At 45.6% G+C, this 19,980-nt stretch overlaps 1 protein-coding gene across 2 annotated transcripts in view; it reads left to right on the forward strand.

Annotated features, from left to right (window-relative positions):
• The window catches only part of LOC127483248 (uncharacterized), a 99,074-nt gene extending 80,464 nt beyond the window's left edge, over window positions 1–18,610 (forward strand). For both annotated transcript variants that reach the window (XR_016211852.1, XM_089302308.1), the window contains one exon: window positions 16,258–18,610. Coding sequence is in view for 1 of the 2 variants with exons in the window: in XM_089302308.1 (XP_089158434.1) it covers window positions 16,258–16,492 (235 nt within the window). In the remaining variant the exon portion in view is untranslated. The remainder of the gene's footprint in view (window positions 1–16,257) is intronic.
• Window positions 18,611–19,980: the final 1,370 nt, after the last annotated feature.

The raw sequence follows: 19,980 nt of genomic DNA on the forward strand, positions 1-19,980 counted from the left end.
TGTGGGAAACCTGGAGGAAGCTCCAGGCTCCTGGCTTTGGCCTAGCCCAGCCCTGGCAGTTGTAGCCACTTGGGTAGTGAATCAGTGGATGGAAGATCTCTCTCTCTCTGTAGCTCTGACTTTCAAATAAATACAAGCAAGGAGAAAGGAGAGGTAAGACAGAGTTTCACTGAGTCAGATCTGCTGCCTTGCAATGAGACACGGGCAGCCACTGGGCCTGCTTTCTTCCCCTTCAGCTTCTCTGAATCACAGACTGGACGTGGATACAGTGTCATGGCAAAGGAGACCTGCACTCCTCCTGGCCCTCTGCTGTGGATGGAAGGCAGGTGCGGCTGCAGCATGTCCCCACAGGGTCCCTTGCTGTACACTTGCCTTTCCTTTGCCTGACTGTCCTCAGGCTTTCAACCTACACCAGACACACAGCGTCCATAGCGTTCTAGCAAATTCTTCACCAGTTCTACAGCTGTGTGAGGTCAGTCCTTCCACTACTCCCCCTGTTCCATGTTGCTCACAGTCTTCTCTCTTAAAACCCCCAGTTAATACAAATTTTGTTGTTGTTTTTTATTATTTTGACAGGCAGAGTTAGACAGTGAGAGAGAGAGACAGAGAGAAAGGTCTTCCTTTCTGTTGGTTTACCCTCCAAATGGCCGCTACAGCCGGCGCTGCGCTGATCTGGTGCCAGGAGCCAGGTGCTTCTCCTGGTCTCCCATGGGATGCAGGGCCCAAGCACTTGGGCCATCCTCCACTGCCCTCCCAGGCCACAGCGGAGAGCTGGACTGGAGGAGCAACTGGGACAGAATCGGGCACCCCAACCGGGTCTAGAACCCGGGGTGCTGGCGCCGCAGGCGGAGGATTAGTCTAGTGAACCACAGTGCTAGCTTGTTGTTGTTGTTTTTTAGACTAAACTCTAACATAATTTATAAGGCAATGGTCTTCTACTTTATTGAACTGGAAGGTGTAAACTAATGAATTCATGTAATTTAGGAGTTCATTCTGCAGTTTTTCATTACCAAACACACATTCCCTAATCCATTATCACTGATTCACATATGCGTCCAACCAGTGTTTGCCAGATATGTGAGTGCAGTAACAAGTAGACTGGCTCCTGCCTTTAAGAGCTTATGGGAAAAGAGAGATATATGTGGTAAATGTGACTTTAAAACATTTTAAAATATTTTATTTATTTGAGAAGGAGGGAGGAAGAGAGATAGAGATATCACCCACTTTTTGCTAGTCCACTGCCCAAATGCTCACACAAAGGCTTGGATAGGGCCAGGTCAAAGCCAGGAGCTGGTAACTCAATTCAGGTTTCCCATATGGAGAGTGCCCCTGTCTCTCAGGGTCTGCATTAGCAGGAAGCTGGAGTCAGGAGGCAGAGTTGGGAATTGAATCTAGATATTCTGGTGTGGAGTGTGGGCATTTCAACTGGTGACGTAGTGCTAGGTTAAAGGGCTGTTCCTAAATTTCACTGTTACTGCCACTGCTTTACTAGAGTGTTCTTTAAGGTTGTTGGAATCTGATCATTGAAGAGCATCTAACTGCCAAGTCCAGTAGCTTTCTGCTTATTCTTGTCCTACTTAACATCTCTAGTAGCACTAGGCACTGGGTGTGGCTACCTATTATCTAGAGAGTGAGCTCCACAGGGGCAGGGTTCTTAATTTTTCCTGCTGTGTTTCCAGTGTGTAGAACAGGATCTGGCGTGAGAAAATATTAGTAAATATCTACTGAATAAGTGACTGCATCCATGTGCTCATTTATTCCTCCCTCACCCTTTTTGTTTTGTGAATTTAAAATTAATAATGAAAAAAATAAGATTTGCTTTTTCTTTGGTTTCTGAGATGTTGTAGTCTCCTTAGATTTCTTCTTTTTTTCCCACTGGCCTTTCTTTATAAATGTACTTTATGTCTTCAATATCAATTCCCTGCTTACTTTTTCCTCTAGGTCATATTTATTTTTTAACAGATATTTGGTTACATACTAGGAATGGTACTAGTTGCTTGTAGCCCAGCAGTGAACAAGTCAAGTCCATGCCTACTGTGATTTTATCCAGATAAATTCAAATAGCAGCATCTCTCTGAAGATGACTTCAGAAATTTCAACCACCTCTTGGGTCTTTTTCTTTTCGTAGGTGCCCTCAGCTCAAATTCTGTGTCCTTAGCAGAGCATAATGCCATTCACCCAACTGTTCTTGTTTATAAGCACCCATATCCATAATGCCATTCACCCAACTGTTCTTGTTTATAAGCACCCATATCCATAATGCCATTCACCCAACTGTTCTTGTTTATAAGCACGCATATCCCTCTTTGCTCTTCCTTCTGGTTCCACATCTCTTTGAAATCTGAGAGAGAAAAACAGAGAGACGGTGAGTGAGCATGCTCTTCCCCATGCATTGGTTCACCTCCCCAAATGCCTGCAATGGTTTGGACTGGACCAGGCTGTACCATGTACCAGGAACTCAACCTGGGTCCCCCACGTGAGTGACAGGAGCCTGATTACTTGAGTCATCACTGCTGCCTCCCAAGGGTCTGCATTAGCAGGAAGCTGGGGTCAGAAACCAGTGGCAGGTATTGAACCTAGGAACTGTGATGTGGAACAGGGTGCCTTCAATCTGTCCTAACCACCCCTAGCTTCACTTCTCTTGAGCAAAGCATCTGAGGATCTCAGTATTCCGTCCACAACTCTCCTGGCCTACCAGTTATCCTTCTACGTTGCTATTTTTCAGACTTGTGGTTGTTTCTTAGTACTTCATTTGGCTTAGAGTTGATGCTGCTCCCTTAGTCTGGAATTTCCTTTACTCTTTCTCCAACTAAAATCCTCTTGATCAGTCAGAGCTTAGCCAATACCACTCAAGAAATGCCCAAGTTCACCCAATGAGAATAAATCATTCATTTTTTTGTTGTCTTCCCCTTGTACTGTTTTCTGTCAGGCATTACAATAATTGCTCACTTGTTTTCCTCTCCTACTAAACTATCAGCTCCTTAAGATATTTTATTCACCTCTATGGCTCTGACAGCAGCATCTAATATAGTAACTGACCATGGCAGGCACTCAATAAGCATTTAAAAATATACATGGGCAAGAATAAAGGACTTTACCTAGGGAGGAGGCTGACGCTGAAAGTAAGGTAGTGAGGGAATCTACTAAATAGGACGAAGCTGATACCTAGAAATATCAGACAAGCTTTCATTTTTTTTTAAGATTTATTTATTTATTTGAAAGGCAGAGTTACAGAGAGGCAGAGGCAGAGAGAGAGAGGTCTTCTGTCTGCTGGTTCACTCCTCAGATGGCCGAAACAGCTGGAGCTGAGATGATCCGAAGCCAGGAGCTTCTTCTGGGTCTCTCATGGCTCAAGGACTTGGGCCATCTTCTACTGCTTTCCCAGGCCATAGCAGAGAGCTGGATTGGAGGTGGAGCAGCTGGGGCTCAAACTGGCACCCATGTGGGATGCCAGCACTGCAGGCAGAGGCCCTACACGCTACACCACAGTGCTGACCCCTCAGACAACCTTTCTAAGGGTCAGCCTGGCACTTGCAGGGGTGTTGAGGTTTGTGTAGGAGGGGAGTGGAGTTCACATACAGAAGGCTTGAAGTGCTTTTGACCTCAGAGGTCATTCTTTTGCTGGAACTCGTTAATATCCTCTCCACTCTGGAGAGAGTCTAGTCAACTTGTTCTGGAATCAGCGAGATCTATGTCTGCCTCCTTCCATTTCTACTTCTTTCTTCTTATTCTTCCAGAATGAGGGTGGGTGGGGGGAATGAGAATCTACTGGTTCACTCCCCAAATGGCAGCAACAGCCAGAGCTGAACAGATCCAAAGTCAGGAGCCAAGAGCTTCTTTTGGGCCTCCCATGTGGGTGCAGGTCCCAAGGATTTGGGCCGTCCTCCACTGCTTTCCTGGGCACACCAGTAGGGAGCTGGATTGGAAGAGGAGCAGCTGAGACTTGAACCTGTGCCTATATGGGATGCTGGCACTGCAGGCAGCAGCTTTACCTGCTACACCGCAGCACCAGCCCATCATTTCTTCTTGATGCTAGTGTCTCTCTAGAATAAATGAGAAAGGCAGCTGACTTGTGGAGGGATTTTACAAGCTGGAAGGAGTTATTTGATACTTGCCTTTGTCTAGAGAATCTGTATCTTCTGCAACCATGAACACATCTTCCAAGTAAGTAGAAGTTATGAATAAATGTTATTATCTTGTAACAGTTGTACATTTGGCTGAATATTATGTCACTCTATGTACACACACACACACAAAACTTTAAGCAGATACATATGTCTACATTATATTCTGTTGCATCCTTTGAAAAGGAAACTTGCAAAAATTGTTCATTCATGACGCTGGTTCACTAAGTTGCTTTCTTGGGCCTGAATACATAAGCAGGTCTCTTTGATCTGGGGACTTTGTTATTTTGAAAAGCTTTTCTTTTTTCAAAAAAGAGGAAAAATGCAGTTTACTTTTTAGGGCAGAGATAGTGGCAAGGCAAGTTCTTTATGAGTTATTGCAAAATACCACAAGGAACAGCATCCCAGGAAGGAAAGGGCAGCTTGGGCAGCCTGCTGACAACTCTCTGGATGAATTAAAAAATTGTGTTCCAACAAGCGTTGGGATTGACAACGAATAAAACCACATCCTAAACAGAAAATATTAAACTTGGGAATGGAAGAGATTTAATTTCCTTGCCCAGACATCAGGATCTGAGCGCTTGCAAGGCAGAATGGTTTTGGTGAAATGCTTAGTTCTGGAAGATGTGCCATTGTTCCATGGGCTGCTCATCATGCTAATGCATTTTGATTTAGGATTATTAGTGCTAGATCGTCTTTGTAAAACAGGGACAATTTTAACTGCAACTTGTAAGGTACACTTTGAGATTAAATAAAATAACTGATGGTTGTGAATGGAGCTTACACTAAGAAGGGCAGTTTGTATTCCTGTAACCATTTTCAGAATCTTAAGGGCTTGATGACCCATGTGGGTTTGTTCAGAGCCTCTGTGAATACATGGTTAGATTTTATTTTGGGAAATTCAGATTTTGAATTGTATATTCCACTGGGATGGATGGCAGGGGTTAAGGCATTGGCTCAACTTTAGGTGTGCTCTGGGCAAGGCAGGCAGCTGTCCTTAGTGGCAAGCCAGCCCCGATTGGAATCCAGTCTGTTTCCTATGGCACTGCGAACTTCCCTAGAGATTCTGGGCAATCGACACTTTATATCTTCATCCATCATCTCCCTTAGGTCATATTTTTGGGCCCTCGAAGTCTTGTCTAGAAGAGATAAACTTATATTTCAGAAAGAAGTGGGAAGGAAGAGTTAATTCTTCTTGGTGTATTTGTCTGATAACCCTCTCGAGATTTTGATATGTGTTTTTTTGTGTTAACTCCATTCTAGGAACCAACCAATGGTCAGTGCCATCTTCAGTTTAGTGATGGAGACCAGAAGCCAGGGAGCATAAGTGACTTACCTAGCCTGGTCATTTTCCTGTGGAAGGGTCAGGGCTCCTGGCCTTTAAGTCTTGCATATTTAGTCATTGTCCATGTGCTCTCTGGATTTCTTTCAGCTCATTTTCCACAAGCATTAGGCAGGTAACAAACACTACAGAGACTCTGACATTGAAAATGTTCCAAAAAATCAGTACTTGTGCTTTTTGGCACATCTTATTCTTTCAGGGGGAAGTAAAAACTTCCAACTTAGCATCTGGACATAAAAAGGAATCACCTAATTAGAACAAGGTTTCTTGAACGTGGAAAAAAAATTTGTATTTACTTTAGGTTCCTGTAATTTCAAACTAAAAGGCTTTGTAAAAGTGCTTGACCAAGAAATAGCCGCTATCACACATGTGCTGAGTTTGAACAGTAGTGTAACTAATTCCTGCCTCTGCTGAGAAGGGGCACACAGGAAGCACTGGGGCTTGATTGTGAGAGACACTGTCGGGAAGAAGGGGAAAGGAGAAGTAAGATAGAGCTTCACTTTGCATGCTTTGTGTGTGTGTGTGAATCCCCAACCTGGACCTGTCCAAAGATTCTCATACGGATCACTGAGCTTGAACGTCTTCTGATTGTCCCCAGTGAATCTGTTGTCTCTTGAGATCTCATGGGAAATCAAGGCGTCTCTTTGGCTTCTCCTACACCCTCCCACAATCACCTGTGCCCTCAGAGCCTCTCATCTGGCGGCTACCAGATTTGGAAAACCAGTGAGGTAGGGCCAGCGCTGCGGCTCACTAGGCTAATCCTCCGCCTTGCGGCGCTGGCACACCGGGTTCTAGTCCCGGTCGGGGCGCCGGATTCTGTCCCGGTTGCCCCTCTTCCAGGCCAGCTCTCTGCTGTGTCCCGGGAGTGCAGTGGAGGATGGCCCAAGTGCTTGGGCCCTGCACCCCATGGGAGACTAGGAGAAGCACCTGGCTCCTGGCTTTGGATCAGCGCAGTGCGCCGGCCGCAGCGCAGCAGCCATTGGAGGGTGAACCAATGGCAAAAGGAAGACCTTTCTCTCTGTCTCTCTGTCTCTCTCACTGTCCACTCTGCCTGTCAAAAAAAAAAAAAAAAAAAAAAAAAAAAAAAAAAAAAAAAGAAAACCAGTGAGGTAGACAGTGTGCCCGTTCCCCGGGAGGAGTTTGAATGATCTGCTTCATCTCCAACATCTAAGTGTGCTTGCTCAGGTCATGAACAGAGCCAGTTTTATCTCATTTAGAAATGAATATTTCAACTAGATGGCAGGAGAAAATTACTTGCCGTGGGCACTGCTGTATAATTTACCTGCTCTGGGCCTCACTTTCCTCAACTGTTAAGAGAAGGAATTGACATATTTCCTCTTCCACTACACTATGAGACTCTTTTTAGTCTATTACTAATGCAAGCAGATGATCACATTTCCTCTTGTGAATGGGCAGCGAGATACCACTACTCCTCTGCGTAGAGGGTCCAGGTCTTGCAAGTTGTAGGATCACAAGCACTGAACTGTAGTATACAGTTTGCATCTAAGCCACTCACTGTATTTTATTGTGTGAAGCTTTCCTAGTTGCCCGTAACTCTGTGAACCATCTTTAGAGGTCCCAGGAAATGTTGGAGGAAGACATGACAGGTTCATAAAACTTTTCAGGACATTTAAACAAATGCTTAATAAGGTTTGATTAATCCGACAACAGTTGCCTGCAAGTCCAGGTCATGATCATGATGGCAATTGCATTTGGTGAGAGAGCAACAGAATGAGTTATTTCTAAGAGTGTATTTGTTTCTAAATAGAGAAGTTCAAAGGGGTGTTAGATTTGGTTCCTGGGAGAATAAAATCGGAACCATTTCATGACCATGAAGGCCTTGCTGGTCGTGGCCTGTGCTGACTGAGCTGATGTCACTTCCAGCACTCATCTCTCTACATGCCAACCACAGATGGCCGTCGCTTGGATGGTGGTCCCTACACTAGACCCTGAGCATCTTTTCTTGACTCTGACTTGAATGCATTGGCTCTCAATTTCCCTGGCTGTCTCTTTCTTGTTACTTGAAGCTGTGTTTACTAGCTACCTCCTTAAAGAAGGCTTTAGTGGCCACCTGATGACAACTAGGCCCTGTCTCCACTCCCCAGTCCAGATTGTCTACTTTGTAATTTGGTTGTATTTTCTCTGTAGCAATCAATATCATCCATGTTAGTTTTTAAAATAAGAGGTTTTTTTTTTTTTTTTTTTGACTCTTGGTTGTTGTCCAAGGTCAAAGACTTGCATTTGGTGATGAGTCTTTGTTCTGGAACTATCTCAAGGCAGTGTAGGGCTCACATGGCAAGACAGAATGCAAGTGTGTATGTTTGTTGTGTGTATGTATCCTTTGCTGTCTTTTTTATAAAGTTACCTGTATTCCATCATGGGAGCTCCATTCTGATGATTTTCTCTAATCCTAATCACATCTTAAAGCCCCTGCTTCCAAATACTGTCACTAGATTAAGTTTAAACCCTTTTGAGCAAAATCATTCTTCACTTTTTTTATATAATTTGAAAGGAACGCAGGAAGGAGAGATATTCCATGTGCTGGTTCATTCCCCAAATTCCCAAAATGCCTACAAGTGCCCAAGCTGGGCTAGATTGAAGCCACAAGCTCAGAACTCTATGTGAGTCTCCTACGCAGATGGTAGGGGCTCAAGCACTTGAGCCATCACCTGCTGCTTCCATGGGTGCACTCGCAGGAAGCTGGATCAGAAGTGGAGTAGTTTGGACTTGATCTGGTTCTCTTGGGATTTGAGTGTCCCAAGTGTAGCTTAATACACTATGCCACAACACTGACCTCAAGAGTCAACCCTCTTAATACTTCACAATGGGGATTAAGTTTCAGTTCAACACATGACACTTGGAGGGTGGGGGTCACACTTCATCATGTGTGCCTAATGTATTGGTCCTTGAGGCTCTATTTGGCCTTTGGTACCTAGTGACTGATGTAGTCAATAGCAAGGTATCAATAGAGATGCCCACAGCTGGGGCATAGCCACTTGTAATGTTGTCTCCTTTATGATACATTCGCTTTTTGATCTTTCAGTGGGATCGGTGCAGTAGAAACATCCTCATTTAGCAGTTCTGTTAAGAATGATCTTCTGAAGCGTTTGTAGCATCTTTCATTGGAAGCAGCAGAGAAAGTGCGATTAAGTGCCTTCTGTTTTTCAGGGCTGGCCTCTGTGTTTTGTGTTCCTTCTGCTCATAATGTGTTGGTTGTGTGGAGTTACATGTATAAGCATTTCTGAAGTGGTAGAGTATCAAATGACTTTCGATTCAAAGAGCACTACTGCATGCCTGAGTTCAAAATAAATATATGCATCTTCTCAGTGGAAGACATTCACTATTATGTGCAACTCTTACTCCAAGCTGCAATTTATTTAGGGAATGCAAGAAGAACCAACACCCCCATTCCCAGCTCAGAACAAAGCTCTTTTGTGCAGAAACTGTTTCTGTACCCTCAACACTTTCAAGGCATCATTTGGGGCGTATTACCTCACAGGTGATTTACATTTTCTGTTTAGTATCACTTCTTTTCCCTCATCTGTGAAAGGAGGTTGAATGGAGAATTTTTTCCAGGTTTGCAGACTGTAGCAATCCTCCATGTATTTGGAAGTGTGTTGCTAGGGGAATAAGTTTTAAGACTGCTGACTTGTCCATCGTTTATCATCATTATACGGTGTCTGTCAACAGAAAACCATTTCCCAGAATTCCATAAGGAGTTGTTCCATATAGAAGTATGGAGTCTTGTGACAAGAAAAAGGCATTGCCATGAAGGCTAATAGGAAAGGGGGTGGGGAATAAACAGAAGCTTTTAGAGCTAATTCATGGCTGGCGTCATCTCCATTAGCATTGGGACTGTTTGACGTTGAGTTCAGAGAACATGACCAGGGCTGGTTTCCATCTGTCATGGTGATTAATGGGAGTATTGTTAGGTAATAATAGTTTAATAACATGGCTGGAGCCAAAGAGGCACACCAAAAGTGTATATGTAATTCTAAAACTAAGGCGAACTGTGGATAAAACCACAAGAGCCAGGAAATCGGGGTCCTGTTCTCAGCTCCTCCATTTAGAAAAGTGCAGGCAGTGAGACATTTTTCTCAAAGAGGAGAGAGGTAAAAGATCCTGCCGTTGGGGTGAAGAGAGCTGGTTTAGCTCTCAGGAAGGGTGGAAATAGTTGAAGGATGCAAAAATGTTGTGAAACCGTAACTCTTCTGAGACACTCTAGTTGGGATAACAACAGCCAAAGCATCCAACAGGGAGAGACACAGTTCCTTCTGTGGATAGGCTGGAGTCTTCCAAATAGAATCCAGATTGTGTTGTAGGATCTGACCCTACACTTGACTCAGTCGCTTTCTACCATTGGCATGAAACCCAAATAATTACAATCCTCGTGCTTTTCTGGGGCCGCAAGAGGCTAAATCTGGTCAACCTGTTAGAACATTCGTGCATTTCAAAGCAGTTGTATTTTCTGTCATATGGCAGCAGCTGTTGGTGGGCCACAGATCTGACATGACCTCCATAAACTCGGAACCTAGACCATATGGGCTTTTTCTCTAGAGTGTTGGAACTTTTCAAGGGAGAAACCACTTTCTGTACAAAAAAATTGGCGACGGGAGGTTATTTACATGCTGGCTTTCCTTCTTGCCAAGCAAACAGCCACCTGACCTAACAAGATGCTGTCCAGTTTTTATTCAGAAACTTTCCACCCAATAGATCTGAGCATGAATGGAAAAAGGTTGCAGAAAGTAAGGGTGGGCTTACGTGAGAGTGGAGGATGGAGCTGGCCAAGTGCCCTTCTGGCCTGAATGGCATCCCTGACCTTGCTGGCTGTTGCTCACTGTTTAGTCTGTTCTGGTGTCACGTTTCCTGAGCCCCATTGGGAGAGAGGCAGGCTGAGTTGCATGAGGGCCCACAGAAGAAGCTGGGAAATGAGTGTGGGACTGCAATCCAAGAGAAGGAATGAGAGGGTGTTTGCTTCGTTCTTTGCTTTTTTCTTTAAACAGCTGAGACTCTCTTTCTTTTCCCTGACAGTTTGTACTAAATTCCTTTCCCAATCCCAGAAGATTGTACCAGGGCTCAGAAAACTAGAGTAGAATTTAAGGTTTTAAGATCAGCTATAATTACATATGTGGAGAGGGTGGGTACTCTTCGCAATCTATGCTTGAGCAAATGGCTAGTTCAAGGAAGGAGAGGATCTTGTCTATCAGTCAAAGTCAGGGGAAAGGCCTGGAGGCTCCTATGGAAATCTGGCCTCAGTGGGTTTTGTCCACACTCTGTAGAAGGCAAGTGTGGGGGTTGGCTTCAGTGAGCGTTTGTGTTTGCACCCAGTCAAGGGGAGGAGTTCTGATAAGAATTAATCAGGGTCAGGATTCTTCACTGGCCTATAGTTTGAGGCTGTGCAGCTTTGGTGTAGTGGGAGAATGAGTTCAAGGTCTGAACTTGTCGTCTTCTCATTTTGGACATTTGCTTCTTTGGGAACTTGTTCTGCCTTGAAGAGGCCTTGTAGTAAGAGGTTGGGTCACCTCTACACCCTGGAGGGCAACTTTTCCCTTCACTTCCCTTGGCACGTTTCTGGGCTAAACGTTGCTTGTCATCAGAGTGGTAAGATGAAGAGGAGACTTTGATGTGGGCCGGGGGAATAAATAGTGGGACCACAGGCCACTTGACTTTTCTCTGGCCTTGACGTAAATATAACTGTCATGGGATTTGGGGGAAAGACCTCTGAGTAATAAAAGCCAGTTTTTACCTGGTCTGTCTCTGAGAACATGCATCGTGGATCTCCAGCCAATGTTCAATTTTTAACACAAGACACAGTTTATAACATAAACACTTCCAATATTCGTGTTTATTATGGATGTATTTCTGTATTTCTCAGATAAACTGCCACTTATTCTTAAAGCTTCAGTTGGTCATGGATGGATCTCCCTGGGATTTTAGAAACAGAAGTTGTACGAGAAACAAATGATATCCCCATGGTTGTCTCTCTCTCTTTTGTTAGATAATTAAGCTGTAAGTCAACACAGTCATCTGCAGCTTGGAAGGCAGATGCCGTGTTCAGCTCCTGCTCCTCTCTCATCAGAATACATAGCTGTCCAGGTCTTTCCTATAAATGAAGAAATTGAGTGGAAAACCTCTATGTCACATTGGAACAACGCTATGCTGAGATGACGAAGTGCAGAACTGAGCCGCTTCCAAAGGAAAACACATGACAAAAGATTGTTTGCTTAAAATATAAACATTCGGGCATAAAAAGTAAGTCTAGCAGTGTTGTTTACAAAGTTAATTTTTTAGATCCCTTATTAACTAAGAATTAGAACTTTTTCCTATCTGCTGTTGGTTGAGGCAAAGTCATTGAGGGGGGTTGCCTGTGTGTTTTACTTGAAATTGCTACATAACCACTTTAATTCTAATGTTTGAAAGCAAAGACCGTACCACACATATGCTTTACAATATTTATGGTCAATTTATTTAGCGTCCCTGTTATTTCCTGAAAACATGGTTTATTGGTCTCACGTTTATTGGTCTCATGTTCCTTAGTATTCTTCTCCGGATTTCTTGTCTTTCTTGGCAACTGCTGCTTTCTCCTGTTGTCCTCAGCCCAGGTGTCCAGGACCCTCAGAGGGGTCTGAAGCAATTATAATAGTGCATGCTGATGTGATCACAGGTTTAATCTCCCACGTGCCCATGGTCTGCTCTATTCTTCGGCCATAGCTGGTGCCTTTTCTCCACTAGTTGGTTGCATGTGAGCCCAGGAGAGTACAGATAGGTCTGCTCCAATCTGTCACTGTCAGAAACCAGTAGAAGGGAGCTTCCCTCATCACAATGGGGTGGTAGTAAGGAGATCCTTGTTGTCTGGCTAAGAAGATTTGAAAATTTTCCAAGAACAATGATGTGGGCATCCCTGAGAACCGAGCCACTTGTAGATGGTACAAAGGGGAAACCTGAGTTTCTGCCTGCTGTTTTTTTTTTTTTTTTTAAGATTTATTTAATTTATTTGAAGGCCAGAGAGAGAGAATCAATCTTCCATCCACTGATTCACTCCCCCAAGTGGCCTCAATGACCAGGGCTGGGCCAGGCTGAAGCCAGGAGCCTGGAGCTCCATCTGGGTCTCCCATGTGGGTGAAATCCATGCAAATGAGAGGTCTTCAAAAGCTTTATGAAAATGCAGATTTTGAAAACAAATCTATGGGTGAATTTCAACATTTATTTTGCACCAGAAGAAAATTGTCTTGTAATTCAATTTTTCTAAATACTCTTTAAAGTACCCTTTGTATAACCTGGCTGAGTGAAAGTGCTTTTTAGAACATTAGTAAGAGGACAGTTTTTATGTTTTGTTTGTCTTTGCATACTCTGTAGGGGGAAAAGGAAAACACGAAACCTTGGCCCGGTCACCATGGCTCTCAGATAGATCTGCTGAGGTTTTGGGCTGCACCTTTTTGCTGTTGAAAGTCTTTTATAACCTGGCGAGGAATTAGGCAGCTTTTAAACTTGGCAGGTCTCTGGGTTCCATTAAGAACTCACTTAAATCCTTTCTCACTTGAGCTTGAATTTTAACTACCCCTTGTGGATTTCAATTAGGATTGTTACAGAATTAGGTGAGCATGGAAATTAGATTAATGTGAAGAAACAATGGAGCAGATCCCATGTTGGAAAATTTATGATTTGCATCTCAAGGTTTTCTTGTGGTCCTCAAATCTCTAATCATATAGAAATGAATTATTAACCTGGATAAGCTAATGTCCCAAATGAAACCGCCGCATACTTTGGAAAACTCTAGTAACAATTAAAACCACGCATAGTTTTATGGCCCCGAGACAAATTGCCTGCCTCACCTGCAGCCAGGTTTAGTTGAAATAACTGAACTAATTAGATAAGAAATAATGAATGAAAATAAATATGAAGGTCTAGGCCAGGTGAAGAAAAGCTGTGTATAAAATCTGTAGGCTATATTTGTATCGAGGTCTTGTTTTAAGGTATGCGGGAAAGGAAATTGCAAATTAAGTCTGGAGCTACATATACCAAAGGCCAGAGTTTTCAAACTGTACAGTATTGTTTGGTAGAAGACAAGCTGTTTCCCCAGCTCCCTCCTCTCTCCCCAACCTACAAGCAATCCTATTTATCTCCTTGGGGCAGGATGAATGCAAAAGGTGAGTCATTAAAATATCACTAATGCATGCGTTACCACTCTGGTAGAATACTCAAAATTTTTTTAAAAAAAGGATCAGGCAGCAAATTGATGTTTTTTCATCTTTTTGTTGTTCTATGAATTTTAACACATTTCTGGATTTGTGTGACCACCACAGACACCACCATCAGGTAATGGAGATTTCATCACCCCTAAGAACTCCCTGGCTCTGTCTCTTTGTATTCACACCCTTCCTCCACTGGGAAGGACATCTTTAAGTCTTTGGTTAAAGGGTTTGAGTGTCCTTGAGACTTGTTCCTTAGTTACCCCTTCCAGCCCACTGTGAAAGTGTATCACCTAATTCTCTCTCCTTCTGGCTGCTTGCTCATGGATTTTCAAGGAGAAGCACTGTTCTATTGAAAAATGTCTGCAGAACTAAATGGAGTTGGGTTGAATAGGAGCGTTGGATTGACAGGGACTGGAGTAGTATTTCAAATCGCAGGGCAAGGGATTTAATCTCTTGGAACCAGCAGTAGTCACAGAAGAGGCCTCTGAGCAGGTGGAATTTTAAAGCCGGGGGCGGGGGGCAGAAACAGGAAAAGCACACCGCAGACCAAGGAGCTGCATCAGCGAAGCCTAAAGGTGGGAGAGGGTGAGACATGGATGAAGGACAGCAGGTGGCTCTGGTTGGCTAGAGGGAAAGCAGACAATAAGATGCCTGGGTGTGGATTGTATTTGATGGGAGGCAGGAGAGCTGTTGACTCATTTCTGAACAGGTAACGGATTTTTTTTTTTTTTTTTTTTTTTTTTTTTTTTGACAGGCAGAGTGGACAGTGAGAGAGAGAGACAGAGAGAGAAAGGTCTTCCTTTGCCGCTGGTTCACCCTCCAATGGCCGCCGCTGCAGCCGGCGCACCGCGCTGATCCTGGCAGGAGCCAGGAGCCAGGTGCTTTTCCTGGTCTCCCATGGGGTGCAGGGCCCAAGCACCTGGGCCATCCTCCACTGCACTCCCTGGCCACAGCAGAGAGCTGGCCTGGAAGAGGGGCAACCGGGACAGAATCCGGCGCCCCAACCGGGACTAGAACCCGGTGTGCCGGCGCCGCAAGGTGGAGGATTAGCCTATTGAGCCACGGCGCCGGCTCCAGGTAACGGATTTGATTGGAAATGTGTTTCCAAAAGAATAAGTTGTAGAGGACAAACCAGACTTTGGGGAATAGGAACACAAGAGAAAAAAAAAAAAGCTGTCTATACACTCTGTGTGTTATGTTTGTGTTGAGGTCTTGGTGTAAGATATGGCCAAAGTTTTCAAACTGTTCAGCATTGAGACAATTCAGACAAGGGTCTCAATGACGCCATCACTGCTCTTCAGCAGACATGTGTGTGATGTGGATGGCAGGACCCACTGCCTGTGCGTGACGCTTGACTGTATGGAAACTTGGCTATATATAGGGAAGTTGATCGCATATTGTTCCTAAGTTGTCATCTGGTCACCTGAATGAAGTTTAGAACTAAAGAAGCTCTCCTGCAGTGTGAAAGAGAAATACCAGGGTGTCTCTAGCTGATTAGTAGAGTCAAGAGTCCAACGTCCAAAGGGAGAGAGAACAGGATCGCCAGCCCCTCTTAGGGACGTCATTTCCCCGAGGTTTATTCCTGAGTGTGCTATACATTGCATGTACAAAACCAGTATCAAGCCTGTATCTCAGGTCTGCAGGGACTCATCCATCCATTCAGTTACTCCTTCATACAGAAAGTATGCTTCACGTGAAGCTTCATACAGAAGTATGCTTCACTGTGCCGGACACTCATCCCCCCGGGGGCCTGGCTGCGGCCAGCCTGCGGGAACCGGGCGGGCAGCCACCACTGGCCCCTTCAGCCTAGGCCAACCTGGCTTAGGATGCCATGTTCTCAGCAGTTGGAGAACTCTCCAGCCTTCTCAAGGTCATTTTGGACGCGAGGCGGTTTTTACACCTACATTCTTACATTTGATTCTCTTTTCCTCTGTTTCCGGCTAACTTCAGGATTCCTTGGCCCAGACCCTGAAATCGTCTGCCTGGCCCGCCTAGTTCTTTGCTGCCTACTCTGCTTACTCCTTACTTGTGCCTCTCCCTGGGCCTCTGTTGGTTTACCCGGTGACTCATGGCCTGTTATGCTGTTACCTAACCGGGGTGTGTTACTACTGAGGACCTCTAGTCTGATTTTTCCAGATCCCCAACTTGACTTTGACTAGGGGTTTATTATTTATTTATTTGAGAGAAAGAGACAGAGACAGTGATAGAGCTACCATCCGCAGACACCCACAAAGGCCGAGGCTGAAGCCAGGAACCAACAACACAACCCAGGTCTCCCCTGTGGGTGGCAGAAAGCCAATTCCACGAGCCGTCACCTGCTGCTTTCTGGGCTCTGCACTAGCAGAGATGGGAGCAGAGCTGGGAACTGAACCCGGCTCTACTTACCTATACGGGATGTGGGTGCCTTAAGTGACATCTCAGCCTCCAGGCTACACACCTGCCCCTGCCGCACTCCTGCAGTGCCTAGAGTTTCCCCCTATTTGCACTTTTTATCTCGGTCTTGTCACAGTGCTTTCCTTCTCAAGGTCATTTGAGATGTAAGGCCTTTTTCCCCCCACATATACCTTCTCACATTTGATTCTCTTTTCCTCTATTTCAGGCTAACGTCCAGATTTCTTGGCCCAGACCCTGAAATCGTCTGCCTGGCCCTCCTAGTTCTTTGCTGCCTACCCTGCTTCCTCCTATGGCCTGCACTTACTTGTGCCCCTCTCTGGACTCTGCTGGTTTACCTGGTGACTTACGGCTTTACTTTCAAGGCCTCCACGCCTCACCCCATTCCAAGAGAAGCAAGTGACACCAGGATGGACCACAGCAGCTTCACTCACACGGCATGAAGAGTTGGGTCTTGACACATTTGGTTCAGAGTGTGTTTTCTACAATCCAGTTTAGCTGCAGATGAACAATGAGGAAACCAGGCTTGATTCTGGTTTGATGTAGATGGAAGGGAGCATAGAAAAGAGGCTTGGTTCAAAACTGAGTTACAAGTGCATTCGGTTCTGGAGCCAGAAACTTAGAATAAGGTTTCTTCTTCTCATTTTCGACTCCTGTTATTTGAGTTTTTGCTTGGGTTGGAGAGGACCCAGACAAGATGGATGTGCTGCCTGTAGCGACTAAGTGATGTGTTGCCCGAGGGACCAGACAAGGGTGAGAGTAAAATTGAATTTCCAAATGATTGACTGTGACACTGTAGAATATAAATGCTCCATGAGCCGCCAGGCCCATATCTCAGCAGAGGGAGGGTGGAGAAGAAGCTAACACATGTGGTCCCGCACCACGAACAGCCAAGCCCCCTGTGGGGCAAAGATGACAGTTGACCTTTGTGGTCCCAGGATGGGGAGAACTGAATTCCAGAAATCTGTGAAACATATGTTCTGCTCATTTCTCTGAGCACTCCCGAGAAGAGGGATACTCTGCTTAGGAAAACACCAAGGCCTGGATTTCAGAGTCAACTTGACCTCTTTGAAAAGACTGCTCCCCACTCTGTGTGACCTGCAGAAAGCTGTCCCTACGAGACAGGATAATCTCGCACCCCAGACACACCCCTCATCTCTTGGCACGATTAAGGAGGCTCTGCCTTCCCTTTTGGGGAAAATGGTTGTCCTGAGGGTCTCCTGGATGGTTGTCGGGAATGTTGCCACTTTGCATACTCCTTGGAGGCAGTGAGCATTTCCCGGGTAGCTACAGATCCGGGGGTGGGAGGAGAGCAGTGCTGCCTGCAGGTGCATTTCTCCAAGTCTGTCTCCGGGACCCTGAGGACAGCCTCGCTCCTAGGACACCTGAGTCCACTCAGGCTTCATGCTCGTTCTGCTAGCATCTGTCAGCCATGAGTAGCGCGATTGCAGCGACTGGCTAAACAAAAGAAGGCTCTCCCACGAGGGCAGGGCTGGGGTTGTCAGGATGCGTGTCTTACACGGCAACAGATGTTGGAATGGCTCTGCTCAGTGTGTAGTTAAAGCTTTGCACACAGAACTGGAAGAAGTAAGTGTGTAGAGCAGACGGAGGGAGGGAAGGAGGGAGGGAGATGACTGGGGCCCAGGGCTGGACTGGAACAATGTCAAGTCTGTGTCTCTCCCCACTCAGCGCAGCCACCATTCACCAAGCCCGCACCTGCTGCTTTCCCAGCACTGGGGGAAACGCTCTGCGGTCACCTTCTCCTTTAATTCCTTGCCATGGGCTCTGCTTTTACCCTCACTGTACAGATGGAGAGACTGAGGCTTAGATGTGTTGATAGCTTGTTGTTGTTGGAATTAAGAGGTTTAAATCCCATCCGCCCCGTCCCGTACCTGAAACTGAAATACCCAGTGAGAGAGTTATTCTGACTGTGCAAGTGCCCTCCAATGAGAACAAATTGGCAGCTGTTCGTGGTCTCCCCAGGGACGAGGTGCTTGAAGATTAGGGCAACTGGTCCTTCCAAATCTGGCATTCTCTTTCCTCCTCTCCTTCCTGCCCCACTTCCTCCATAGCACTTTCTTGGGACCATCTAGATCCCTATTCCTTTCCGCCCCTTTGATAGCTGACAAACCCAATGGGCTCAGCAGATACACTGTCTCCTTACACTGATGTTTCAGGGACCTTTAAGAAGGTGCTAAGTGGGCTGGGCAAATACAGAGTAGAGCTGGGTGAGGAGATGCCCATATGCTAGTGTGGGGTTGCAGTTCTTGGCCGGGGAGAATGTTTGAGCAAAGTTTGGAAGGCTGGCATGCGTGCATGTGTGACTCTCTGTGTGTGTATGTGTGTATCCTAAAACTCAACTAGGTTGTGCATTCCCCAATAGAGGGCATGTTTTCCATTACTTGCTATTCTATATGCTGCCTTCATAGTAGGAACTATAGACATCTGTTGAACTTGTTGTGTATCAGTTTTAGTAAATTGCTACTGGGAATGAATTAGGTATGTACGCCTGGTGGGAGAATTTATTTTCCTTTGACAGTGTTTCTCTTTTTTTTTTTTTATTTTTTGACAGGCAGAGTGGACAGTGAGAGAGAGAGAGAGACAGAGAGAAAGGTCCTCCTTTGCCGTTGGTTCACCCTCCAATGGCCGCTGCGGCCGGCGTGCTGCAGCCGGCGCGCTGCGGCCGGCACACCGCGCTGATCACATTCTTGCTCTTTTTTCCTCTGGCCATAGAGGAAATGTACAACTAGGGTATAAAACTGTGGAAGCGTTAAAATCATAAAGAAAACAAATACCACTCAAATTCCAAGTCTCAATGTAATCACTCTGTTGATTAGTGTAATATTAAGCTTTAGGCCATAATGTAAATTTAAAATATGTTATCCAACAAAGGGCCGGTGCTGTGGTGCAGCAGGTTAATACCCTGGCCTGAAGTGCCGGCATCCCATATGGGCGCCAGTTTGAGACTGGCTGCTCCACTTCCGATCCAGCTCTCTCCTATGGCCTGGGAAAGCAGTAGAAGATTACCTGTCTTTGGACCCCTGCACCCGTGCAAGAGACCCAGAAAAACTCCTGGCTCCTGGCTTCAGATTGGCACAGCTCCGGCCATTGAGGCCAATTCGGGAGTGAACCATCAGATGGAAGACCTCTCTCTGTCTGTCTCTCCTTCTCTCTATGTAACTCTGACTTACAAATAAATAAATCAATCTTTAAAAAAATGTTATCTCGGCCGGCGCCGTGGCTCACTAGGCTAATCCTCCGCCTTGTGGCGCTGGCACAGCAGGTTCTAGTCCCGGTCGGGGCGCCAGATTCTGTCCCAGTTGCCCCTCTTCCAGGCTAGCTCTCTGCTGTGGCCAGGGAGTGCAGTGGAGGATGGCCCAAGTGCTTGGGCCCTGCATCCCATGGGAGACCAGGAGAAGCACCTGGCTCCTGCCTTTGGATCAGCATGGTGCGCCGGCCGCAGCACGCCAGCCGTGGCGGCCATTGGAGGGTGAACCAACGGCAAAGGAAGACCTTTCTCTCTGTCTCTGTCTCTCTCTCTCTCACTGTCCACTCTGCCTGTCAAAAAAAAAAAAAAAGATAAAATTAAAAGAAGAAATGCTAAGTTCTAACATTCAAAAAATGTAATCCCTCAGTATAGCTTGCAATATAATTATTGCTATGTGTTTAGGTATATTGTCTCTCTCTCTCTCTCTCTCTCTCTCTCACACACACACACACACACGTTTTTTAAAGATCAGGACCACACTCAGTAAAGGTATTAAAAACTGAATGACCTTTTCGTGGTTGGGTGGTCGGGTGGCCAGGGGACCCCAGGGAAGGGACCATGTAGCAGGAGGTCTTGGGGCAGCAGCTCTTACCAGGCTGGCCAGACTCGTGCATCTTGGATGATCAGTCGCTCTGGATGTGCCGTCCATACACTTTTGTACCT

The sequence above is a fragment of the Oryctolagus cuniculus genome, chromosome 8 (assembly GCF_051225735.1).
Source record: "Oryctolagus cuniculus isolate XC-2025 breed Fujian yellow rabbit chromosome 8, ASM5122573v1, whole genome shotgun sequence".
In the NCBI taxonomy this organism is placed as follows: domain Eukaryota; kingdom Metazoa; phylum Chordata; class Mammalia; order Lagomorpha; family Leporidae; genus Oryctolagus; species Oryctolagus cuniculus.